Source organism: Cololabis saira, chromosome 14 (assembly GCF_033807715.1).
Source record: "Cololabis saira isolate AMF1-May2022 chromosome 14, fColSai1.1, whole genome shotgun sequence".
NCBI classification, from domain to species: Eukaryota; Metazoa; Chordata; class Actinopteri; order Beloniformes; family Belonidae; genus Cololabis; species Cololabis saira.
In genome coordinates this window covers 18,675,492-18,702,336 of record NC_084600.1, presented here as the reverse complement: position 1 = coordinate 18,702,336, position 26,845 = coordinate 18,675,492, and the positions used below count along the sequence as shown (strand labels likewise).

At 41.0% G+C, this 26,845-nt stretch overlaps 2 protein-coding genes across 3 annotated transcripts in view; both read right to left on the bottom strand.

Annotated features, from left to right (window-relative positions):
* Nucleotides 1-3,551: 3,551 nt before the first annotated feature.
* Nucleotides 3,552-9,991, bottom strand: npm1a (nucleophosmin 1a). Its single transcript, XM_061740033.1, has 11 exons — nucleotides 9,861-9,991; nucleotides 8,469-8,548; nucleotides 7,817-7,936; nucleotides 6,754-6,847; nucleotides 6,523-6,638; nucleotides 6,379-6,437; nucleotides 5,477-5,525; nucleotides 5,300-5,380; nucleotides 5,093-5,194; nucleotides 4,934-5,008; nucleotides 3,552-4,620 (listed from the first exon to the last, which is right to left on the bottom strand). The coding sequence occupies exons 1-11, from the start codon at nucleotides 9,907-9,909 to the stop codon at nucleotides 4,570-4,572; spliced, it is 876 nt and encodes a 291-aa protein (XP_061596017.1). The 5' UTR covers nucleotides 9,910-9,991; the 3' UTR covers nucleotides 3,552-4,569.
* Nucleotides 9,992-14,997: 5,006 nt separating this feature from the next.
* The window catches only part of kcnip1b (Kv channel interacting protein 1 b), a 35,521-nt gene continuing 23,673 nt past the window's right edge, over nucleotides 14,998-26,845 (bottom strand). For both annotated transcript variants that reach the window (XM_061740947.1, XM_061740948.1), the window contains 7 exons: nucleotides 18,695-18,819; nucleotides 18,522-18,591; nucleotides 18,352-18,422; nucleotides 18,163-18,270; nucleotides 17,959-18,063; nucleotides 17,383-17,445; nucleotides 14,998-16,451 (listed from right to left, as the gene is read on the bottom strand). In XM_061740947.1, the coding sequence (XP_061596931.1) occupies nucleotides 16,404-16,451; nucleotides 17,383-17,445; nucleotides 17,959-18,063; nucleotides 18,163-18,270; nucleotides 18,352-18,422; nucleotides 18,522-18,591; nucleotides 18,695-18,819 (590 nt within the window). In that variant the 3' untranslated portion in view covers nucleotides 14,998-16,403. The remainder of the gene's footprint in view (nucleotides 16,452-17,382; nucleotides 17,446-17,958; nucleotides 18,064-18,162; nucleotides 18,271-18,351; nucleotides 18,423-18,521; nucleotides 18,592-18,694; nucleotides 18,820-26,845) is intronic.

The following is a 26,845-nucleotide window of genomic DNA, read 5'->3' as shown; positions in this document are numbered from 1 at the left end:
TTGACTCTTGGAACTGCTGGATTTTGAAAGATTACTTACTTGGCATCAAAAATGCTGCCTTTCCTGCAGGTGGATTAACCCAGTGTAACAATCGCTGCCACCGTGTGGTACACTGCTTTATTAGTCTTGAAACACTGTCGCTGTTGCAGATGGACTGATTCATTTCTTCTCCTGCACAGTGATTTTATTTTTGCTTTTTTTTTCCTGGAAAGGATTTGCGTCCCTGCATTAACTCTGTCCACATCTGTGGGTTCCTCTAATCGCAGGATAGGGCTGTCACTTATGCACTACTGAATCAATGTGTGTATCATAATTCTTCCCTGTCCATCACCTTACCTGTGTAAGTGAAACGCAAACTGAGACGTCATTCACCGGACTGTTAAAAGAAAAAAAAAAAAAAAAAAAAAAAAATAGGGCTGAAATGAACCAGTGAAATAAGTGGTCATGTCCTAATTTTTTTTTTTTTTGTATTTTAATTTGCTGCTTTTTTGAGTATAAAAACCATCTAATCCTCGTGAGTCTTACCATTTTGCAGATAGTTATAAAACTAATTTAGCAAAAATTAAATGTCATGTGCATGTGGGAAATACTAAGTTCCCATTTATTCCTTCCATATGATTTAAGGTAAGTTGCACCTTGAAGTATTCTTCAGGTATGACATTTTTGTCATTTGCTCAGGATCATTCAGGTCCATGTTAACACAATGCCAAGAGAGAAAGACAAAAAGGAAGGGTCTTAGACACAATTGTTACGGCACATTAATCTGGAAAGAGTTATAAAACAATTTAGTTTACGGCACATTAATCCGGAAAGAGTTATAAAACAATTTAGTTTGATTTTCTAGTTCAAAAGATTATTCACAAGTTATTTAAAAGTGGATCTTTCCAAAGCTGGACCTCTTATCAGATTATGCAAAGCTCTGAGAACTTTGAATAAGAAAACAAACTCCAAAGCAACTCGGTTCAACCAAGTATGTTTTTTTTTTAGTTTGGAAGGGTTGCCGGGAAAGTTAGTCAAAAAAAAAAGGTTGGGAGGACGAGTGAAATCCACCAAGCTGCATCTTACTTCTGGAATAACATCCTATACACAGATTCAATCCAACTGGAGTTTTCTGGCCTCAACATTGACCACATTTGGATTTCACCCGATGTGGCATTTCAGCAGAAACTCCCCACATTCAGTCAGGTGCAGCCGTGGGGTGGTGATGACTCGAGGTTATTCAGCAGCCACGACACCTGGGGATCATGTGGTCATTTAGTTGAACTTTGTACAGCAGTATATCTAAGAGACCAGTTTGAGGCCATCTGCCTGAAAAAACACTTGGTCAAAATGGGGTCATAAAGCAGGACGATGATCTGAGCAAATCTATACCCACCAGCCAGTTTATCAGCTACAAACGGCATACCTAATAAAGAGGTGAGTCCATCTACACACAGACTCATCACTTCATCGGTAGACCAAGTGTACCCAGTAAAGAGGATGCTGATTGAATGTTAACAAGAGCTCCACCTTTAGGGAACTCTGTACAGGTGAACGCCTGGAAAACCTCAATAAACTGAAGCCACTTTACTAAGGAGGCCCAAATTCTTCCACAATGATGAGAGACCTGTAAGTCACATACTTGATTGTTATTGCAGCTAAAGGTTGATCTACAAGCCAGTGGATTATGGGTATCCTTGGCTTGCTATTCATTACAGTGGAAATTTAAATAGCTCAGTCATGTCAGAATACACATTCATGCCAGTCTCATCATGGAAAATGTGGGAGCTCACTATAGAGCTGTATTCACAGGCTGAACCGCGGGACAAAAAAGCCTAAAACAAAAAGCCCTTTCTTCTAGAAAAGCCTGACAAGAATGCCATGACTCCGTCCTCCACTCAAAGTCGCCCTCTGCTGGCAGGAGCTAGAACTGCATCTGATTTCTCAAAAACATCCCACAGGTCCTTGGGGTGCCTGCACACGCATGCACATGGGAACATGATGCAGATTGCGCACCCCTCATGTGGCTTTTGTTCCAATCCCCGTCATTGTGCAGGAAGTTTATTTAAAAAAAAAAAAAAAAAAAAAAAACTTAAAATAAAGAGCTCAAATCAATACTGCTCTATGGAGGTCAAAACATTAAAAATGAAAAGAAAAACAAAAAGCTTAATTGGGGACAAAAAAAATGTTTGTACACCTTTGATATGAAAGGTTAAAGTCAGCAGGAACCACTGCAGTGGAAGGTAAGTGTTACACCTGTCCTATGGTAATAAAATCTGATATGCAGTTAGCTGAGTCAGATTGGTAGACTACATATAAAATCAGAACAAGTTAACAGTTCTCAAAAACCTGAAACTGAATTGTTTAAAATTATTTCTAGTATGGAAATCTCCCTTTAGGAATTCAGTATTTTTTTTTTTTCAATATCTTTTTATTTCACAAAAGAAAGGCAATCACAAACATCCTAAATAACAGTAGGTCTTACAATTTTCTTTTGTGCATACAAGCCAAATCTCGCCTACAACCCACCCCTCCCACCACCCCCCCAAAAAAACACAAAAACATACACACGAAAAAAATAAAAAATAAAAAGTAACAGTAGGGGCATCAAAACTCAAATACCTACAGATACATAGGTTACATAAAGTAAATGACAATAAAAGAGCAATCAGCGTACGATGAAGTTAACAATGAATGAAGCTCTAAGCCAGAAAATAATGGGAACCAAAATTCTTGAAAAAGATGGCCACGGTTATATTTTTCCAATGTTAGCTTTTCTAATGGTAGAAATGCTGTGATTTGGTCAATGAAAGTCTTAAAAGATGGAGGGGAATGGTTCTTCCAAAATAAAAGTATACATTTTTTTGCAAAGTAAGTTATCAAAATTAATATCCTTCATTTTTTGTTATGTAGTTGTAAATTATGTGTAATTTAATATAAACTGCTGCTTAAATCAAATGTTTTGTCCAGGATTAGTTGTGTTAGGGAGTGAATTGATTTCCAATAATTTTGTAAGCGGTCACATTCCCAGAACATATGCATGAATGTCCCCTCCATCTTTTTACATCTTGGACACTTTGATGAAATATCCTTTGATATTTTATGCATTTTTATGGGAGTTAAGTAGAATTTGTGGATGAATTTAAAGTTAGCTTCCTTAATTTTATTGCTTGTAAATGGGAAATGTACTCTCACAGATATTTAGCCAGGCTTTTTGTTGTAAGGTTGTGCCTAATTCCTTCTCCCAAATTTTTAATAACTGAAAAGTGGATCGACCTTCCCCTGATAAGTTGTAGAGACTTCACTGATCTTTCCTTTTATTGTGTCTGAAAATAGTTTCTTCAGGAATTCAGTATTTTGACCCGAGCGGGAATCCCCTGCAGCTCGATACAGCTCACTGCCTTCACAACTGCTTTGGTATGCAGAACCCACCCCCCACCCCCCACCTAAGAGGGTCGATTTTTTTTCATTTGTTTAAAGTTTAACTGTAAAATGCAAAAGACCTCAAAATGAAGGTTTGATTACAAGCTGGCAAACTGAAATGCTACCCTCAATGAAATCAGCAAGACAAATTTGTTCTCAACTTTTAATCTTCGCAAATAAAAAAAGGAAAATAAAAACACTGCATTCATTTCAAAAACTCGGTACATTTATTAGTATTTCAATTATTGAGCGACATCACAAACCAGGTCTGAATTGAGTGTCAAAGACAGACGCTCGTTGGACTGCGTAGAACAGACTGCTTCTACGTGGCTCATGGGCATTTACATTTTTAATTAAACTTGAGCCAGTCAAATGGAACAATTTGCTCAAATACAGATTGGAAATTCCAGGTAACAAATTTGAAACGCACACATTTCCTCTCCAAGTATGTAACCTTTGGCCTATGGGCTCGCTGTAGTCATAGCAACACAAGGCAAATAGATTTTCCAATGGAGGCCAAATGTGGTTTATCATTTATTCAACTTGGTTGTTCATGTCTGGACGGTTAAACAAGAAAATGCTTCATTCTGATGGATTATGGATATGTCTGGCATGTCGTGTTGACACTGGGAATCTCTCGGCAATAACATTCAGAAAACATCAAACGTGCGTTTTCACCAAAGTGCCAAGCGGCTGCATTCTCAGTGTCATGACATGGTTACGCGTCATCACTCGCTTGGCCAAACACAACCAACAGTAATTTGTAAACTGACTGAAAAAATGAGCAGCAAGTTTCTGGAACTTTGAAATACTTGTTATCATGAGTGATTAGATAAACTGCAGCTTCTGCAACATACAAGAAAAGCTATCCACACTCCACAAGAGGCATCATTTACACAATTACAATGAAAACAGGATGTCTAGCTCCACTAATGTTTATTAGAGGAAAAACAAATGCTGCATTGTCCCTGATGAGGGGATGGAGGTGGTGGACTGATGTAGCATCGAACCGGGGCACCGTCACCACCTCCTCCTGTCATCTGGGAGCGCAGGTGGACTTAAGAATGATTTTAAAGACACATGCGAGGCACACAGTTTGGCTTCAGGGGGGGCGAGAGGCGCTAAGGGCGTGGACCGGTTATAAAATATTTAAAACTACAGAGTCAGTTATTTATCGGCCTTCAACGTCTGTCTCCACTTCCACAGCTCTGCAATTACCTAGAGACAAAAAACATGGAGAAAATAGTTAAGCCGAGGACCTTAGAACAGGTTGAAGGATCTTTAAATGTATGATCAGAACAAGGATGAAATGAGTTAATATCCTGCATAGATCATAGTTAAATTTGAGCTTTACTGCCCCCTTGTGGTATTACCCGTAAACAACCATCAAACTTTATCCTAAGCAGACAAAGAAAGCTGATATATCATCCTTCTTGTGTTAACAAGAAAAACAGAGTAAACTTTCAAAGTTTCAAATCGACAAATTACAAAGATTTTACACAGTTTTATAAAAACAGGGAAGCTCTTATACCTTGGGGTCTGTGACTCTGTGACCATGCTTCACGAAGTTCTCAAAGCGGGGCTGGATCTTTGGTAACGATGTCCCCTGTGAAAGTACAGAATCAAACAAGTAAGTGTCACATTGTCCTTCAGAGCGATGAAACTCATGTCCGACTCAAGCGGCACCAACCTTCTTCATTGCCTCCATCATCTTGGCCTTGATCTCAGGAAGGGTTAAAACGGGTCTGGGGGTTTGGGGCTTGGGTGACTTCTCACCTTTTCCTCCAGGAGTCTTTTCATACAAAAAAAGAAGAATACAGCCCAAAGTGTTGGTAAACAAGCTTTTAACACCGAACCACGCTGTCCCAGTGACACATTAGTGGGAGCCAGCTGTTACCTGTTTTCCAGCGGGAGTACTGGGTGCAGACCTCTTGCCGTTCTGAGCTGGGGTTTTTTGTTTGGCTGGTGTGGATTTAGCCTGCAACCGAGAGAAAGACGTTAATAAAATACTACACATTTATCGCCGTAGGTCAACTTGAACTTCAATCCAAGAGGAAGCAGGGTTTTACTGTACCTTCACGGGTGTCTCTTCAGCCTCACTCTCCTCCTCGTCATCATCATCCCTGAGGGCGAAGGGGGAAAATGTTAACACATGTAAAGTGAACAGTCTTGAACATGGCCAGGATAAAATTATTAATTGAAGCAGCTTTTATGCTTGTTTTGGATTTTATGACCTGGACCGTTTAATGTAGTTATTTAACTAACCGCAGTTACATGGAACTCTAAACCACACACTTGGTTTTCAAGCTAACTTTCTCATCTGGACACAGCTGATTGGTGTAAAAACTTTACTCTTTAATCTGTAAATCACATGATAATCTCAGTCTGTGTGAGAAGAGACGGATTTTAACCAGTCAACAAAATGCGTTTCAGTCCAAAGCGTACGCTTCGTGACTTCCTAAGGATTTCAACAGCCCTGCTCCAGTCTGGGTTCACTCCTGCAACCTCAGTCAGGTAGGAACTGGAGGCAGCCTTTTCTACATCACATGGTAAATTTTACATTATTGCAAGATTTTATTCTGGTCTCGTGGAGCTCGAGCTGTTCTATTATTTAGCGCCAACCAGCAACAGAAATGTGATCCTCGGATTGTAGTCGTGTAAATCGTGGTCATGCAATGTGCATTAGTCTTTGACAGCTCTGTTCTTGCAAAGTCTGTGTGTTTGGTCAGCAAACGATCACTCCAAAATAAAAAGATCAGTAATGAGACTGCGAGGTCGTCCCAAGGAACCCATTTCTGCTTTTTTTTTTTTTTTAAATAATTTTGTCCCCAGGAAAGGAACTGTGACGACAAAGATATTTTATAGCTAAAATTGGACATTTTAGAGACATCACTGAATGCTTTTATTGACACCGAGTCAGTGTGCATTCAGATAGGGGGAAAACTAAAACTGTTTTATTGTGTAAAGCTCACTCACTCATCATCCTCATCCTCATCTTCATCATCATCTTCCTCTGCTTCCATTTTCATCTTTTTCTGGAAAGAAATCAGAGGCAGGTTATGCTTTTGCGACAGACACATCCAGCAGACGTTCAACATAACTTGTTGAATCAAGGCAAACCTGAGATTTTGCAGCAGGGGTGGAAGCTGGTCTTTTCATCGACGTTTTAAGCTCTGCTTCCTCCTCCTCATCATCTTCATCGTCTTCCTCATCAAAAGACTGATCGGCATCCATCACTAAGAGAAGTTTGGAAAGTTTTATACCAACAGTCCTAGATGTGCACCGAGGGTTCTTTTAGTTATTTGAGCGTCCAAAGAAAAGGAGGCCTCAAGTCCTGAAACAAGTACTTACTGACGAGGTGCTGTCCACTGATGTGGACCGGACCCGAACCCGCCTTCAGACGGAACACTGCTGGAGGGGTGATGGTGAATCCGCCGAGACACACCTACAACAAACAGAAGCCACGGTTATTTATTTTCTTCCAAGTCCAACATTATTTAAGCGAGGTAAATTAAACCCCACATGAATTATTCAAGTCCACCAGAGCTGGATGCTTCCATCAAAGAACAAAGCAATGTCATAAACAACCAAATAGGATGAACGACCCAACAGCTCTGGATACGTGTATTATTGGCTTGAGTGACTGGGGCTGCAGAAGGAAACAGTTCCAACAGCGCCATTATTGCGTCAAACACTAAGAGATTTACTGTTAAACGCGTGAAGGCATGGACGCTTTCATGCGCTTGTAACCAAAAACAATAGCAAAACATCTGAGGTATTAGAGTTTAAAAAAAAAAAAAAAACCCACACACCCTAGCAGAATATAACAGTTTCTTAGCAAACGGTTTGTGGGTGGAAAAACTTTTCCACCAGATGTGGTTTGTCTTCCCACCTGGTTGGTAGGCGTTGCAGCTTTAGATCTTGCAGCACACCGTGCGACAACTCCACCCAGTCAGCAGCATCTTTAAACACTGCTCAGTATTGTTGTGACTCACTTTGATTCTTCACTAAAAGTGCCAGGCCTGTTAAATGGCAACATCTACATTTAGAACTCACCCGGTGTGAGTTTCCTACGAGTGATGCGGATCTATTTATGCATTTATTTAAGGAATCTGGGGAGCTGATGGCTGATTTATGCTGGATTTTGTTTTGGCTGCTGTGCAGGGAAAATCATCTACCATACGATTAGATACAGTTTAGAAATACACCATAGATAAAACGTAGTGCCCTTTGATGTTTGAAAAGCTGTGCGTTTCTAATAAGCATTTTGCATTTCATGTCTAATATAAATGCATTAATCCATTTAGCAACACACATCAAGCATGAAGAAAAAAATTGACATTTCCTATCGAACAATTCACAGATCCCATCTTCCAGGAAATGCACATCTTCTCCGTTGCAGTCATGTACTTACGCTTGGCAGGGTAGAGGGCTTGAGTGAAACTAGTGCTGCCTTGATTTTCTGACCCTCTGCATCTTGTCCTTCCACCTCCACCATGTGAAGTTCGTCTTTGGTGGTGGCGTCCACACAAGCCTGAAGGGACAAAACGACAACTGGCTGTTAGCGTTTTTAGGATATTTCACAGCCAACACCTATTTTAATCAGCTCTTCCACGGTTTCCTTAGTTATCAATAGAAAAGCTGCCAGGTGACGAAAATGCTTTATGGAGGGAAATTAAAGAAACCACAGGATTCACAATTGTTGTCTTTTGTGACAACTGAAGCCTCAACATTAGCCTGTCAAGTAAAAGCAACGGCTCAGGAAATACATTTCCTGTATAGAACTTGTGCTGTTTAATATATCCAATTTTTTCCTTTAGTATGAATCATCATAAAAAGACATTGACAATTAAATGAAAGTGTATTACAAGTATATTTGTCTAATTCACATTCATCAAGACACTTAACATGTGGTTCTATTGAACAAAAGTGATGCATAGTCCATGTTTGTTTAGTTTTAAACTTTGAAAATGTTACACAGCAGTACTAAACACCTTGATATACATTTTACAATTGTATGAGCTGTAAGTTTAACCAGATTAAAATGTGAATGTCATGGTATTTACCATCCTGAGATCCAGCTGATGCTCCAATTCATCATCCTCAGGATTGAAGGCCACTTCCTTTCCAGCTTCCAGCACGCAACCTGAAAGGAAAAAATCTATTTGGTCAACGACCCCAAAAACAGCATAATGACAAGAGAATTGTGAATAAATTAAAAAATAGGAAGGTGTCAGAATCATTTTCAGCCTTAAACTAAGACAATAGTCACTCACGTGCTGAAACTAAGAGCGAGCACCAGAGGGCGCTATAGACACTGGACCCTGACAAGCTGCACGTGGGTGCAGAAAAGATTTTTACTTTGTATTCCTACAACATTTTGGTGGCACAAAATGTCCATATAAGACAAATATGAACCCAAATGATAACATGTCTGAATGAGATGTCGGCTGAATATGCAGGGCATTTTTAGTGTACGGTGTCCTTTAAGACATTTCAGTATTTGTTTAGAGTAAATGGAGATCTGCTCTCGTGTTACCCTTTAACAATAAAGGCACGCAGAACCTAATTACAAGGTACACACAAAATGGTATATACCGTTGGAAAGCCAGTTTATTTCCTTTTTAAATGGTGCATTTTTAAGGAACATGCATTTGTGAGACGAAAAATTTGCCAAAACTTCTCGGCCAGTGCCTAACTAATGTCGCTATTGACTCTTGCTTGGCGTTTAGTGGATTAGATGTTTGAAATTTTATTTTTTTTTATTCATTAGTTTATTTATTATTAAATATTAGCAATTTAACAATGTATATACGTGTGATATATATATACACACACGTGTGTGTAACACACACACACACACATACACGTTTTTATAGACACTGAATGAATCCACTCAACTTGTTGATCACATCTGAATGGGATGAAATAAAAATAGATGTTTAAACTCAATTGAAATCCTCACTTAACGCCTCGTACCAGTAAAATAACTAAATGCCCCCGATATAACGGGATGAACATCTGCACGTGGGCGCCCTCGTGGGTACAAAACCACGTTTCTGGTTATTCCTCTCGACCAGGGATCTATTTGGTTAAACTTGTTAATGAAAGCAGCTCATGGGGATGTTAAACCACACTAGTGTCTCAGGGAAACGCTGCAGCAGCTCCGAGAGAAACACGCTCTCCGCCATGTTTCACCAACCACGTGTGTGTGAATTAGCTCTCAACCAAGTCGCTCGCAGGGACTCGTGTGACCTCCTGCGACAAGTTTATCAACAAAGACCGCCTAAAAGGTTTTTAGTTTAGTAGGTTTGAGTTAAATGTATAACACTTCACCTTCCATTGCAGAGGGCCACGTGTAGCTAAACAGTGATCGTAAAGCGTCCTTTTTACTCTGCTACCAGCACCAAAACATGACGATACACGTCTACTACACAGACAATCATCCGCTATCTCACCGTAGAGGAAGGTTTGTGGCGCCATTGCTTCTTCGTTTAAACCGTTCATGGTGTAGTTTGAGCGGAGCAGCTGCTGATCTGAGGTGGAAGTGTGAGTGCAGTCGCTCTTGTCTCTTCTTCTTCTTCGCGGCTCCGCTCGTCCAGACCGGAACCGCGAGGGCGCCACCTACCGGCCGCAGCGTGGAACTGCTTAAAGGGACAGCGACACGCTTGTTCACTTCAGGGCGCCCACTATGGGCGTGGAGGCTACATGGCTCGTTCAGCGACTGTCTAAGTTTATTGCCAAGTAGTTTAAGGGCCAATACCAATACACCCCCTACTTTCTACCACCAGCCCTCCCTCACTACCCACTACTCCTAAAAATGAAGCCACAAATTTTAGGGCCCTTGTAATCTTCCCTAGGCCCAGTCCCAATACTAATAGGGATGGGAATTGATAAGATTTTTTCGATTCCGATTCCATTTTCGATTCTGCTTAACGATTCGATTCTTTATCGATTCTCTTATCGATTCTCATTTGGAAAAAAGGAAAGAAACAATTTTAGTATGAACTTTGTTTTAATAAAACAAAGTTGATACTAAAATTCCTCCTCGATGGTGCCAGGGGGTCCCCACAAAATGATTTGTAATATACAGTAAAATATGTATTTAATATAAAATAATAATAATAAAATAAATATTCTTCTGTAGAAATTAACTAAAAACAAAAAAAATATTTTGTAGCAATTGCACAAGAATGTCCAGTAACACACCACAAACTTAGTCACTGCTGGTAACATTCATCTATTCTGGCCTGATACTCTTCCCTGCCTTGATGAAAGGAGAATCTAGCAGTAGATGCTCTTTAACTTCTCCCATTAATGAGCTGACGAGCTGCAGCTGTGTCTGGAGCGCCCGGCATGTCCGCGTGGCCGAGAGCGCAGCTCTTCTAAAGCATGAATTATGGTTCTGCGTTAAATCAACGCAGAGCCCTCGGCGTAGGGTACGCAGCGACGCGTAAAAAGGCAAACGATTCCAAGGAATTGAAACACTGGGAACCTGTTCTCAACAAGACCCGGTTCTCGATTCCCATCCCTACCCACTACCCCTACTTTTCAGCACTACCCCTAAATTTTGCTTGCTACGTCACTGCATGGTCACGTTCGGGTACGTAACTTACGTAAGCGACTGCGTAGTTACGTTTGCACATACGTCACACCATATCAGGAAGCCGAGAGCCAAAAGCAAACTAGAAGCTGTTTTAATTTCCGCTGTAGCGCTGTTAATATGCCACTTTATTAAGTTTTAATATTTTTTCAGGCTTAAAAGTAACCGTTAAGATCCCCAACCTGGGCTCAGTTTATTTAAGAAATTTGCTCCAAAAATTTCGGGATGAGAACAGCCTGCCGGCTCGGGAGCTGATTTATGGTTCCGCGTTAAATCGACGCAGAGCCTACGGCGTAGGGTACGGTGTACGGCATGCGTCGCAGCGTAACCTATGCCGTATGTTCTGCGTTGGTGTAACGCGGAACCATAAATCAGCCTTTATTCTGGCGAGGTTTGAAAAAGACTTTGCAACAATGGGCAAGCGAGTGATTATATACATTCACTGATTGAATATTATGAAAGTAAAATATATATTTCTCGCTAGAAATTTAATCAAAATGCATTTTTATGCAGAAACTAACTCAAAATATTGATTTTATTCACTAAAAAATAAGAAATGTCCAGCATGTTTTTTTTTTTTTGATTCAGTCTTCAAATGGTGACGTAAAGCATTCTGGGAAATTTTTCTAGCCCTCGTTCAGCTAGTGTGCATCTGAAAACCCTTGCTCTGTAGGGCTAGATTGATAACCACTAGCCATCGTTTTCCCCACTCCCCCTAGATGAAAAGAGGAATTGGGACACACACCACTACCCTCACGGGAACGCGCAAAATGTAGGGGTAGTGCTGAAAAGTAGGGGTAGTGTATTGGGACTGGCCCTAACACTAGGGAATGAGGTCTATCCATGTAATGATTTTTTACATAAAAAGTTTAATTTAGATTTGAATTATTTCCCTCCGGCCATTTCCTGGATGGTTTCGTATATGGTAGGCACTGGATGACGCTAACGGACGATGGCCGCATTGGCTCTTCGCGTGTCAATGCAAATTCATACATCTCCATGTTTGCGGTCATTTCCTGGCTTTTTCTCCACAGTGACTAGTGGATTCACCCAATGAGCTGGTTCTGACACTTGCTCAATTACGTCTAGATCCACTCTTGTAGTTTTTCAATGACCCGCTGCCGTCGATTGAATGGAATTCTCCGCACGGGCTGAATGACTGGAGTGACGTCTGGGTCAATTTTCAGTCTGAGCTGGTAGTTCTTGAGTTTCCCCAACCTAGTGAAGACTTGTGGGTGCTTTGTGTGTAGACTTAACCATATATAAGCTCCAGAACAGCTCAGGATGTTCGTGTCTATGCCAACTCTCAACAGTCCTAGCTCTTTGATGGTTCTGCTGCTTAGGAGTGATGCTTGAGCACCACGAAGAATGAAGCAGTGGCACGCCGTGTCGTGTTTGGGACCTCAACTTCAAGTGTGCATTTGCCTAAGAGCGTGAGGGCTTGCTTGCTGGCATAAGGATACAATTTTGTAGAGGCAGGTTGCAGATTGACTTCAGGCCTGGCCTTCTGTAACCTTTTAAAGTCATCCACGGACAGCGTGTTGTGGTGAGCACCAGAGTCTATCACCATGGATCAGGTGAAACCGTTCAGATGCAGGTCTAAGGTGTCCTCTGTTTTATTCTGAATAGGTAGAAATCTTCAGAATTACTCTGTGAGTCATTGTTTTCTCCTTCTTCTACCCTATGCTGGCCTTTTTTATTACAACCCTTACTTTGTCTTGGATCACCCCTGCTGCGACCTGACGCTCTGCTGCGACCTTGTGAGCTTGGCGTGACATCTTGTTTTGATTTGGATCTATCTTTGTGGAAACAGAGATCATCGAAGTGCCCCTTTTTCCCACAGTGGCTGCACTTGTGGTTCTTGGATCGGATGCATTCGCGACCTATGTGTCCTTGGGCATCACATTTGTAGCATCCTGACTGTGATGGTGTCTTGGGCTTTGGTTTGGGGCTTGCTCTGCCAGAGACATGGTTTGTATTTGCTGGAGAACTGAGAATTAGCGCCTCCTTGTGGTGGTATGAGCCAATTACCTGGATGAGGCGATCCAGTGTGAGAATATCTTCTCTGTATAATTTGGCTTTCAACTCGGAATTTTTAATGTGCAGTATTACTTTGTCTCTAACATGGTTATCAGCTTCAACATTGAAGTTGCATGTTTTCACTAGTACTTTGAGGCGAGTGATAAAATTATTTATTGTCTCACCAGGATTGGGCTCTGTCTCCCAGAACTTTGTACGGGCTTTTGGTATGTTCTCCCTTAATGCAAAGGTGTTGTCAAAGAGTTGGATGGCTACTTGATATACATCTCGTGCATGTATCTGTTCATTAGCGGGTTGGTGGGCTTTCTGCTCATCAGTGAAATATTTCCATATCTCACGCAGTCCCTCTCCCCCTGTTAGCAATAATACAGCTCGCTTTTGTGCAGCATTTACAACTCCTGATGATGCTACGATGTATATTTCAAGCTCACTCTTCCACATTTCCCATCGTTGATGTAAAGTTTCCGGCTCGCCAACCGGGGGACAGCTTCAGCCATCTTCACTTTTGATGTCAAACGAGGCTTCTAACAGGTTCTGTAAGCAGTAACGGTGGTATATGTACGCTCAATTTTGAATATCTAACGTTTTGGCATCACACAGAAAACCTATTTCACTTCCCTGAGAGAGTGTCTTTGAATTTCCAGTGAAGCTCCGGAATTGTAGCTGCGACGGTTGCGCAATGTTTTTTGCAAGTACAAATATTTTTTGCACACGCACAAAATATTTCTACAAGTACAAAGTTTATTTACAGATACAAAATATTTATGGCTTTAATTTGAGCCCATAGTAAAGACCTAGCAGAGGATAGTCATTTATATTTCAAAGAGAATACATATTGTTGTACTATTCAAGCTGGCTAAACTTCTGCCAAGCATCAGTTAAACGCTAGAGTCATTTCCCATTTGTATACCTGAACAGCCGAAGCGGGAGGTCCGTTTGCAGATGTCCACTGGCAGATCCACAGCTCCTTGGATCAGCTGAAAGGTTCTGGCCAACTTCCAATGGAAGTCTTTTGGCACCAGCTCGCAGTATTCCCTTCATTTGACGTTTTAGTAGTGAATCTTGAAATTAGGATGTTTGAACGGATTTGATAAGAATGAATGTCAAGAGATATTAATCAGTATCAAGGGTTAGCATAAGCTAAGTCAGGCCAGCTAAAGTGGCTGACTGACATAAGGTGAACATGTTGGAGATGGATGCAGACTTTCCCTTCCACTGAATTGCAACATGCCACCATGTATTATTAGGAAAAACAAAGGCTTCAAAAGTAATCTTCAGGAAAAAAAACATGGCTGATGTCACACAGGGTTTCTCCATTCCTCCATCAATCCTTGCAGTAATATAACTGTCTGTCTTTAATCATCACCTGCAGCCATATTCTCTTACAGCTTATGCTTGTAGTGTGGTTTGGCTGACCACTACACTACAACCATACCAAACTCTAAATCTGTCTTCCTGCTGCTGCATGTTCGGTCTTCAACAGCATTTCATTTCAAACTGAAAGCTGATCTAAACAGTACAGCACACTCCTGAAGTCTACAGAGCAGTAGAAGTAATGGGCCCAAGTCCTATTTTCTTCTTCTACCCTACTTAATTATGCTAATTTTAGAAAGTTAGTTCCAAGTTACATAGTATGTACACATTTCTGCCCCTGTATGACTTTCGTTGTGCATAAAAATTTAATGTTTTGGACATAATTAATTCTACCGGTATATGCACCCCACTCCATGGTCCATTAACCTTAATTAATTTGAGTGTCTTGCAGAAGACTGGACAGTCCTCTTTACAACATAATTGTCTGCAAAATTTCATTTATCACTTCTCTGTATTCCAGAAATGATGCCTCAATTATACATTTTCCTTTTGCTTTCTTTCTTACACAGTATAAAAAGGTACACACATGTTAATGAAAGAAGACCATTCAACTAAATAATTTATATATTTATTCTCATGACTTAGAATTTATCTTTTAACAACTTTTATTCAAACCAAGACATGGGGTATGTAAGGCTGTGATGTCACAGAGACGTAACACACTGCAGAGAGCTGCTCCAATGACTGCAAAAAGAACAATGATTAACGTTTTAGCGGTTCATCTACTCTATCCTGGTGAGTTTTCTTTAATGGTGCTTTTAAAGACACCTTGAACGACAGAAAAACCGTTGGCAGGAAACTGCAGACGTTCTGTGGGTCATTACATAATACCTAACCCGGGATGAATGCGCACTTCTTCACTGTCCTGGTTTGAAAGGGGAAAGGCAGTGTAAGATGTTGGTTAATCCAGACGGAGCTGTCCTCATTGTCATCACAGTATGACATGCCGATGCTGACATTTAGTGATGTTTCCCTTCAAGATTAACAAAACCTCCTAAGGGTAGGATTTGAATAGATCAGCCAATCTGGTACCATCTGACTGTTTCTGGCACAGCTACATTAGCAAATTAAACACAGTGGTACGTTATCACTGTCACCACCCCTGACACTAATAGGGAAACTGCGTTCACCACCTTAGTGTTGTGGGCACTTCATAGCGATATCCAACATTTATAGGCGTTTTTCCACTTTGCTTGCACGTTTTTGACAACACATACAGAAAAAACAAACAAACAATCAATTTAGTTTTCACTAAAAGCTCCAACAAGGACAAAAAAAGACATGCACATGTACCCGCTCAACATGTTACACCCATGTATGCTATAGCTTTGAACTCATTGGACTTTCTACTGTAAGCACCAGACAGACAGACAGACAGACGGAGCAGCAACAAGCAAGGCAGACTTACGACTTGCAGCCAGATGGACACTAAAGTACAGGGGTCACTGCATCACCAAGACCGACACGTGACTTTTAAATCTGTTAATCAAGGACGCATGAAATAATAAATATAGATGTCCTTATGGCCACGTTTCCGTAACAAATCCTGCAAATGCTTGGAGGTAAAAAGTTATTTCATGCAATTACATTTTGCCAAAAATAAATAAATAATCAAGGAATTTCAGCCCCTTGAACACTTGGCTCTTTAAAGTTTGGGAGCAGCCTTCAAACATATATAGGAGCATCTTTATCTTTAAAAGGCCAGTCTTCATGACAGGGCTGAAAGTGTTTCTCATCAACGTCCAAGTCTGTCACTTCAGTCACTTTGCGTTTGTGTTGTGGCAAAAACTTGACAGGAAGGCTAAAAGCACTCCACTGCAATCCCTTCATCTGAGTCATCGTGGGAGATTCTGGGTGTATCCGGACCTCAGCAGGATGGAGCGGGAAGAGGAGGAGGAGGAGGAGGACATTTGCACCCACACACAAGCAATCACACCAAGCCCTCTCATCTTCCATGTCGTTGTCTCCTTCATTTCCACTTGTCCTACATCACATTTTCAAACAGCTGCATGGATCTCATCATGGTTTCATCCTACGGAGAGAAATAGCAAGTAATCATTGTAGGATGATGATTTTAACTGTCAGGTGTGCTTCTTCATAACCAGGCGGACTGGTTGAAGACAGCTATTTAGATGAGTGGGTACATGTTCTGTATCTCTGCATAAATATGTCCCAGAATCAGATTTTCACACATCCTTAAAGCAGATGGAAAGAATCCCATTAAACTGTGACCATAAACACATCATACGTCACATATCATATATCAATTGAAGACATTTTCCAATATTACATTGCAGCAAAAGTGCTTGAGCTTCCGCTTTAGTACATGGTATGAAATCCTTGTGCAGAAACACTGCAACTGCTCGGAGGAATTTTAGCCCGGTCCATCTTACAGAGTAGCCTCAGCTTTGGGATAAAGGTGGTTTTTGTGTCATCACAGGCCCTTGCCCAACATTCCTTTAAGGGTCTGAATGGTCAATGATCTGTGCTTATATAGCACGTTATTTTAGCATCTTGCCCACAGATACCACTGACCTTTTGGTTGAAGGGCAATCCAATCTGCCTGCTGATCCACAGCCACTCCATGTGACGGTGACCTGCCAGTCTTTATTCTTATTTAACCATTCCATAACATACTTGTTGCTGTGCTTAGGGTTTTTCTCTTGTTAAATCCCCCTCTTTCATCTTAATATTCTTGATTTTAATCTCTTAGATTCATTTCCTGGTGTTTTTATTTCGATCCAGGATTCATTCTTCCATGAAATATGGATTCTGGGTTCTTCCTTGCAGCCCTGCAACCTCCACAGTTGTTCACTTGCATGGAAAAAGCATTAATCTAACCGCACACAAAGGTCGAACACCACTGTAGACGGATACATTTAACTAAGACGATTAATGTCTTTTGTAATGGACTTCTTTATCTATTTTCAATTTCATCTTCAACAGAGTCAGGATATACATACCTCTTGGCAAGCAATAATGAACTCCTCCAAAGTCACCACTCCGTCTTTATTCTTATCCATTTTCTGTGGAAAAAATTGAATTAAATAGAGATGTTATCAACTTGCAATGAACTTTGCTATCTGAAACTGGAGAAAACTATAGACAGTAAAAGTTAAATAAGAGAAATTATGAAATTTATTTATTTTTGACTATAGGGATTGTTGCATGAACAAAGTATTTACAGAGGTTTGTTAGGAATGCTACCGGATCAATTGAAAATGTGTTTAAAATTACCGTTAAAAATCACTCGGTGTCAATACCACCTTTGACCACACGGGGGCAGCAAAACACAAGTGGAATCGTGAGACAGCCGCTCTTGTATTATACAACAATGAAGTGCCCTTCTAGTGGGATAAAGTGGGATTACAAGGTGTGCCGGACCATCCCCACTCATTATATTATTATACTATATATTAGCACACTATTGCCAACGCTCAAACAGAGCTATCTGCCCCTCTGTGGGCAAAGGTAGTATTACGAATGGTAGATTTATTCTAATACATCTAATATTACAATGGAAAGGGTGAGAAATTGACCTGGAAAAAGGCATCGACATGCTGCTGGGGGACGTCTCCCTTTAAAGCAGGGTAGGTGTACTTTCCCATCATGTTATAAATGGCTCTCACAATCTCTGTCATTTCCTGGATGAGCACAAGATAATTATAAATATTATAAATGCTGAGATGAGCGATCAAAACAACACATAAAACAACGTTCTGAACGTGGCAGCATCGACTGACCTCTCTGTTTATGTACCCGTCTCTGTTGATATCATAAAGATGAAACGTCCATTCCAGCTTTTCCCTCATTGTGCCCCTCAGGAGAATAGACAAACCCATCACAAAGTCCTGTTAACAAGAGAGGCGTTAAATCTGCATAACATGCACAAGAGAGTAGGGGATTGCATATCTGTGCATGATTTATTTTACCTTAAATTTAATGGAGCCATTGTTTGTAGTGTCAAATGCATTGAATAGATAATGTGCATACATGCTGGCGTCTGCAAAAACAAACAACAAAAAAAAAACACATTGTGTGTTCTGCTCATAAAAATCCTCTCAGAACAGCAAAAGAGAATAGGAAAGAGAGAGATTTTTACCTCCATGAGGGAAGAACTGAGCATAAATGTGTTTGAACGTCTCCTCATTCACGACTCCACTGGGACATTCCTGTAAAAAAAAAATTGCAATTCATCAGTGTTAAGTCTGCTGCAGTTGCTGTCATGTGGTGTACAGTATTAATGCGGGGGTCATAAGAGAAAAGTGTGGATACGTTTTTAAAACCCCGATAGAGGATCTGCAGCTCCTGTTTGTTGAAGTTAGTTTGGGCTTCCAGTTGCTCGAGACCTTCGGGCCTGTGACACACCGTGGTCATCTCAAGCTCGTCCTCTGTTTTATCTGCAGCAAAAGGGACAGACAGGGAACAATGCTTTGGTTATTCTCAGGATCCCTGCACTGCTTCTTTGACATGAACTCTTCCCAGTCTTTAGGTAGTCAGTGAAGCTCGAAAACGGGAAGTCGACTGGAAAACGTGTCAAAAATATGATTAGACAGCAGAAAAGATTGCTTACAGAGGTGAAGTGAAGCAAAAGAGAGATAAGTGAAGGAGGAGGGTAAAGAGGAAAAGAAGGATGTGAGAAGAGCAACGTGCACTTGATGAATTGTGTTGCCCCTCAAGAGCTGTAGCACTTTATTAACGGCAGCACGGTGCTCAGCGGGCTCTGTGGAGATGGATGGTGGTTAATGATGGTAGGAGATGGCAAGTGTTTGTCACTGTCTCTACATCCACGCTAATGATAGCAGTCTAACATCCAGCTCTGGGCACAAGTATGAGTAAATATCCAGAAGAAAACACCCACTGGCAGCTGAATACCCACAGGGAGGGGAAATGGCAAAGAAATCCGATCTGGAGCCTTATTACGTGAACTACGATGGCAGACTTGCACAAGCTTGACCTTGTATGGACTATTTTAGCATAAAAAAGTGCACATGAATCTATTCTAATTCCACATTTTTTAACCTGACACATCCACGTTACTGTTCACAGGACATGACTCATCTCTCCACAATCAGTGATTACACTTTTCATCCCTTTTATATAGTAGCTTGTCTTCATTTCAGTGCCATTCACTGGAGGATCAGTTGACCACCCTGAAACTGTATCTGTCAGTTGCCATTTTCTCCTACATCAAAAGAGTCAGTCCTCCACCTTTTAGCTGGGAATACTGTTTGCAAAAGGTTCACATAAAAAACAAGAAAGGTGTCCTCTCATAATCCATTCCTCATTTACATCCTGTTATCGTTAAAAAACTTAATGAACAAGACATCTGGCATCTGAACGTCCGTGCTTCAGTATTACCGTTTCACTCACCGTCCCTGAAACTCCGATTGTCACTTTTGCTACTATCATTTTCCTCTAACTACTATTACTATATTTGACATTTTCCGGATTGTTATTAATACCTTGTAACATTGGTGTTGGTATTATTTGTATGTTTCTGCCAACAGTTTGAAATCATGTGTGATGTCATGTCCGGTGTGCCCCAGGGGTCGGTGTTGGTGTCAATTTTATTTGCTCAATTTTGGTCATGTAATTCACAGACTTTTATTGTGACGACGGACACATTTACACGCCGGTAACACCAACAGACACAGAATATTTAAGGTCACTGAGCAGTTGTCTCTGCAATATTGAAATCTGGATGAGCACCGGCTTGCAGCTGAATCTGGACAAACCAAAGTTCAATTCATTTTAGGGCTGGGTGATATAGTGATATATTTTTAAATGTGACTTGGAATTAGACCATATCACATACATCAATATAGTTAAAGTTTGCGTTGTGGTCCCAGGCTGCTTAGCCGGAGCTCTCTGCCCGCCCCCCCTTTCATACATGGGGGGAGGAGGAGAAGAGCAGGTAAAGACACTATTCAAGAAACATGGCAGAAGCAGCAACGTCTGCGGAGCGTGTGGAGGAATTTGTCAGTGAAGAAAAAGCAGAGGCTCAGTCATTTGGAGATGGTTCGGGCGTTACTTGTAAAGCCTGATTTAAGGTTCTGCGTTAAACCAACGCAGAGCCTACGCTGTTGCCGTGACGCCATCGTGAACCCTTCGGACTTCTCCGTCACTCCATTTCGCCCAGTGCAATACCCCCCCATAGCGTGTTGATACTGTACTTTGTTTAGCTTCCGGCTTTTCTGGACACAATGAATCAAAGAGATAAGGACAACTATTGTGCAAAAAACCAAAACAACCCCCAAAAAAAATCTCACACACACAAAGAAAAGAGCGCTGAAAGTTCACGACGGCGTCACGAACCAGAACCGGAAATGCGTACCAAGCAAACCAATCACACCCTCTCGGTCTGCGTTGGATCTGCGTCGCCTCGACGCGTAGTTACATTTTTTGCGAGGTGCACGTCAGGCTACGGCGCAGGCTACGGCGAGCCTCCCGCGTAGCCGCGTACCCTACGGCGTAGACTCTGCGTTGATTTAACACAGAACCATAATTCAGCCGTAAGCTGTTTTTTGCAGATGTAGATTCACTCTCACTTTTCAGACAAAAATATTGCGATATATATCGTGTATCGATATTCAGCCTAAATATATCGGGATATGACTTTTAGTCCGTATCACCCAGCCCTAATTCAATTAAATTTATATAATGTCTATTACAATACAGCGTCTACTACAATAAAGAACTTGTCTTGTCTTGGTCTTCAGCTAATTATACATTCTAGCTTCTGCTGTTTCCAATAGGAGCAACAATAGAGATGTTGATAGAGACCCTTGTGTATGGACTGATAAAAACCTTAAATCTAAGAGAGAAATAAACCTTAACCAGTCATGTTTTTATCACCATAGAAACCTCTCTAAAATATAACCCATTAATTTTCTTAATGACAGACTCTTTTATGTGCTTTTATCTCATTGGGTCTGTCTTTTTGTAAGAGTCTTATAGTCTTTGTAAAAAGAAAAAAAAAAGTCCAGGCTTGAGAGAATGAGAATAAGCTGCCAGGGTTTTAACTGGCTCTATGGAACAAGATCACTTCTCTTGTTTTCGTAGCTCTTCACTGGCTCCCTGTAGGTTTTAGGATTGATCTCAAGATTCTGCTGATTACTTTTAAAGCATTCCAGTATTCCCAGTGTCTTCATGCCATGTGTGCTGGTCATCATCATTACAAACACTTTTAAATCTAAAAAAAACATCTATTATTATAGATGATAAGATTTTCAGATGTTCTTTTGGATTTAAAAGCAATTGTATCTTTAAGGCTGGATTATGGTTCTGCGTTACACCAACGCAGAGCACACGTCGCTGTCGTGACGCTGTCGTGAACCCTCCAGACTTCTCCAACACTCCATTTCGCCGCGAGCGCTAGGGGGGGGTGCGATCTTTTCCTGAATGGTTTATCCGACTTTTCCGGTCACAGTGAATCAAAGAGATAGGGACAACTATTTTGCAAAAAACCAAAACAAAGAAAATCACACACACGAAGAAAAGAGTGCTGAAAGTTCACGACGGCTTCACGAGCGGAACCGGAAATGCATTGCTACCAAGAGAACCAATCACAGCCCTCTCGGTCTGCGTTTGTCTGCAACCTCTTGACACGTAGTTACAATTTGTGGGAGGTGCACGTCAGGCACGACGTGGCGTGCGCCGTGGGATGCGCGATGCCGCGCAACCTGCGGCGTAGGCTTCGCGTGGATTTGTTGCAGAACCATAATCCTGCCTTTACTCCTAGTGAAAGGAGTTAAAATAAAAATACTGTTTATAAAAAGGTGTCAAATCTAATTTGCACTTTCTGTTTCATTATACAAGACAAGGTGTTGCTTCACCTCAAGGCTTTGTGTCAGGGCTCTTTGGTGCCCTTTAAATGCAACAGATGAAATGAAAGGGTGGTGTGAAAGTGAAAGGGGTGGAGGTGTTGATTGGAGAGAAAACATGGAGGAAGGGGAAGACAGAAAGAAGGCAGTGTGTTTGTGTTTGGGGGAGGGGGTAGTTGTAGTGTCAGGGCGAATAACAGAGGACAGAGCAAGACGGCATTTCAGAGACTTCAAAACAGACTCAGTCAGTGACAAATATCAGAAACTGATTCCAGCAGGATGTCGAGAGAAAAGGCATTTAAAAACATTAAATGCCAAAAACAGTCTTGCAAAATGACATTGTTCAGTGAATGTCTGCAGAGAAATACTGCAGACTTTCTAGCAATGTCCCCAGACTTCCCTGGGTGCGGAGAACCAGACTGTTATAAATCATGCTACAGCTGTTCTGCAGAAAAACCTTCATTAGCACCTACGAGGAGGAACAGGAGTGTTATATGATGACATGATTGAGATAATTAGAGGCGGGTCTCAGCTCTGTCATGCTGTCAGTGGCAGCGCCTGCGGTGGCAAGTATTTCATGTCCTCAGTGTTATCATCATCATCCTCGTCTTCAACATGAGGCAAACCCTTCGAGACAAATGAATGTCAGGATGGTAGTAGATCACAAGATTTGTTTGCGGCCATAGATATCTCTTTATGTTGCAGGAGCAGTCATCCTTTTCCAACTGGATTCCAGGCCTTAACAGGCCATTCAGACATATTTGTGCGACTTTTGTGATAAAGATCAGAGCTACCATGACTTTTTTGTCAAAGGTGTTTCAGTGTATTGATAAAAACTGCTTCCAGAGCTGTTTCTCCCGTGGAGCGTTTCAGCAGTTTTATCGTAGATGACCGTATCCCGTACACGGTCGCTTATCAGCTGAGAAATGTTACACCTGCTACGAGCAGCCAGCAGCTTCATGATTTTTCCCCCTAAATTCCTGAACGAGTGCTCTGATGGATTATTCATTTGTCAGTGTGTGCGTGAGTCAAATTCACTTTTCAGGAGGAACTGTCTCACTTGGGAACGATGTAGCAGGTGCAACAAGAAGATGCATAACTCAAAAGTTGCATAAATCTTCCTTAAGTTTTGGATCTACTGCTCCTCCATGAAATCAATTAACAATGACCGAGCAGAATTCCCTCAGACATGGAAGGTCCCACGTATAAGTGACTTATGTTGCAGATGTCTACTTCTATTTTGGGTAAAAATATTGATGGCTAGATTTGCAGCAAAAAAAGGAAATAACCTGCCAAAATTAACAAAGTTCCGGACAGCCATTACTTTTATTATTATAACTTGATTTCATTACACGGCTTAAATAAAACATTTATTTTGCAATGGAGTTATAGGGACATTTCAGGGTATCGATTAAGTTTTGTGCCAAAACTGGAATGGAAATGTTATTATCTAGATTACTGCACCATCTGGTAGTGACACGGTACATTCTGCATCTCCTTCATGCTTGTTAGCTTATAAGCCAGTCTGATGGCTAAATGTAAAAAGTCCATAAGTTGAAAATCATTCAATACATTTACAGGCACAGTTTAGTAAACTACGGCTTTAGCTCAGCTCGATGATTTAACTGGACTCCTTTCTGTGACTAAATATACACGATCGTGACAGGAATCGTTCTGCCGACCAGAGTATGTTACAGTCTGTCAGGAGAGGTGGCACTAGTGATCACCTTCACCTTCTTTAGTTTAGTTGAGCTGGTGGCAAAATGGGCAACAGCGAACAAACTTCCCGAGTGCTTCAGTTTTGATTTCCTTCTCTGTGTCGCTCTGCATCTGCAAAGTCGGAGCCTCGAACAGGAGCTGTGGAGGATAAGCTGAGCGTGGTCCGGTTCTAGTCCTGTTCTGTGTTTACATGCAGGGATCGGCTCCACTACAACCAGACCATGACTCGTTCGCTCGGGTTCAAGTTAAGTTGACATAGATGTGTACATGCATTTTAAAACCACAATTTTAAATCGGACAAATGCAACATTTTGATTTTCTTTTCGAGCATCATGTAACACAGTGATTTGGGTAAAGTTGAAGGATGACAAACCAGGAGCAAAACAATACTTAGAAGACTTTAGGTTGCAACTTTGTGGTTTGGGTTCAGAAAATGTCATGATTCTCTTATTCTTATTTATAACCACATTTTCATTTTTCATTTTTTGTGCAAGCTCACCAGTCCTACCCTTCAGCAAAAGACAAAAACTGAAATACGTTACTCAGAAAAATGACACTTTACTGAGAAAGAGGGGGAAAAAAGGAATATTTGTGTCCATCAGTAACAGAGTAATTTTAATTGTGGCATTATTTCAGTTGTTGCTGTGATACGAGGTATATTAACATGCCTTTCACCAGGCTGTATGCTTCAGAAAAGGGGCTGAAAAAGGAGAATTGTATCCTGTAGCTGCAATCAGAGTTCTCAGGCAATCCAACGATGTCCTAACCCTGACCACATCATCTTTCATGCCTGAACCTCGTAGTCAAGCTTTCAGTTTGAATAAGATGAAGTTGTAGTAGAATAATTCCTTTTGAACACGCCAGAGTGCGTGGTTTATTGTCACTGACATTCGCTGCCGTTTTAAAGGCACAGTGCTCGATCTTAACAGATAAAATACAATAAATACAATTTATCTACAGGGTGAACAATGTAACTTTATTCAGACACTACTTCTATGATGAATTATGTACAACAGCTCAGCTACAAAGTCACTAAAATGCTAAAGAAACCCATTTAGATCTGCATTTTCATGTGCACAAATAAAGAGAAACTCAATATACTGCTTTTCACGACAGTTCCAACAATCTCCAGAGAGTGCTTTGTGATAAAGAGCAGAAACAAGGTTAAACCTTTCTTTATCAGCTCCTCAGAAGCCCGCCACTTAACAGATTATGTCTTTCTTAATATTTAATCCGGAAACCTTCTCATATCTCTGTGAATACAAAACTTCCAGATGTGACCTTTACGTCAAACACTTGTGCATATTTTCCACAGAAGCAGAAGGCAATAATACGCTGAGAGAACTTCAGGAAGTAATGTCTTGTCCAAGACCCCGCTCATAATCCTGTAACCTACTGTAAACCAAGTTCACTTGTTGCCATCAGCAATGATCACTTTCATTCCTAAACAAGACATCTGGCTCAGAGGGTTTGGCATCAGCTGAAGACGGGCGACAGCTGGACAAACTGGCACGTCCTCTGACCTACATGTACATGGCTGGATTAAAAAAAAATGTAGGGCTTTAAAGGTTTAAATGACTCTGCTAACCCAACTAACAAGATTCCTCACTGCCTCCCCTCTCATTCAAGCTGAGAAGTATTAAAGCAGCACTCCTGCACACTCCAAACGTAGAGCTGCATGCCTTTCCCAGGGTTTTATTATGTGATAAGGTGGTCGTTTTTAATGCACTTGCAGCATATAACGTAGAATGTGTTAATGGTTCCCACACTGGTGCTTATAGTGTCACGCCGTGTCAGATTTGACTTTGCACATTTACTAAATGCCTTTCATGGCTTTATGAGTGAGGTTGCTAAGATTTCAGTCAGTCACGTTGACTGAAATCTCAAAAATGCTGAATCTAAAACCTTTTTTGTAGCTTTTTATTCATCCAGGCATGTGTCAGCTGTTCTATTCAGTTTGTAAACCATGCGCTGACTGTCACTGCTCCTTTTTCAGACTTGAAAAACCACAGATTTAACCAGCCTGTTGATAAAATGTACACTGTGTCGGTGGTCGTTTGCACAAACAGCTATAGATGCCATGTTTTTTTTTAATTCTTTTTAATGTTGTGGTAGTGTTGACCTTTAGATGGACGAGTCAAATGGAGATAAGCAAAGACAAGATGACCTGATTCGTTAAGGGACATTTGAAAGCTTCTATTGTGTGAAACTCTCCTCTCATATATTCACGGGGATCATTTCCTTGTTTTCTACTTTCGCTCTTTTTTTCCCCTCTCCGTAACACGCCGTTATAAATTCATCATTCACCCTAGTGGATTATGTTCGCACTTTATCGCCCCTACAACCCAGTCTCCATGACAACTGGCTTCTCAAGCATAAGGCCAGGGAGAGGTATGATATGTGAGCTGCGTGTTAATTCACACGCTCGCGCTTCAAATCCTCATTTGGCACATGTTTTCTCTCTCACTCCCTCAGATACACGCTCTCCACGGCGTTCAAAGCCAACAACACACGCTTTCATTGAGTCGGGGGGGTTTCAAGGACATCCTCTCCTCTTGTTGTCTCTCTGTGGTCTAGATCATTTCATTATTTGAACCTTGAGCCTTCACAGTTCTGCTTCTACTTCTTTGTTTAGACATTTTTTTAAAAACACAGATTTAGTCATTCTTTTGTCGTTTTCCCCAGAAAGTGATATAAATTATTGCAACAGTTTAACAATCTTTCCATGCATGCAGTTTGATTACATTCATCCAAGATTTTGTCGAGACATTCTGCCGTCTGCTGACTAACTTCCACGTTTAATCATCAACAGTAAATTATTCAGAAATTGGTGGAAACAATTCAGATAAAAGGCATCAAGAGCGTGTTCTCAGTTTTTTTC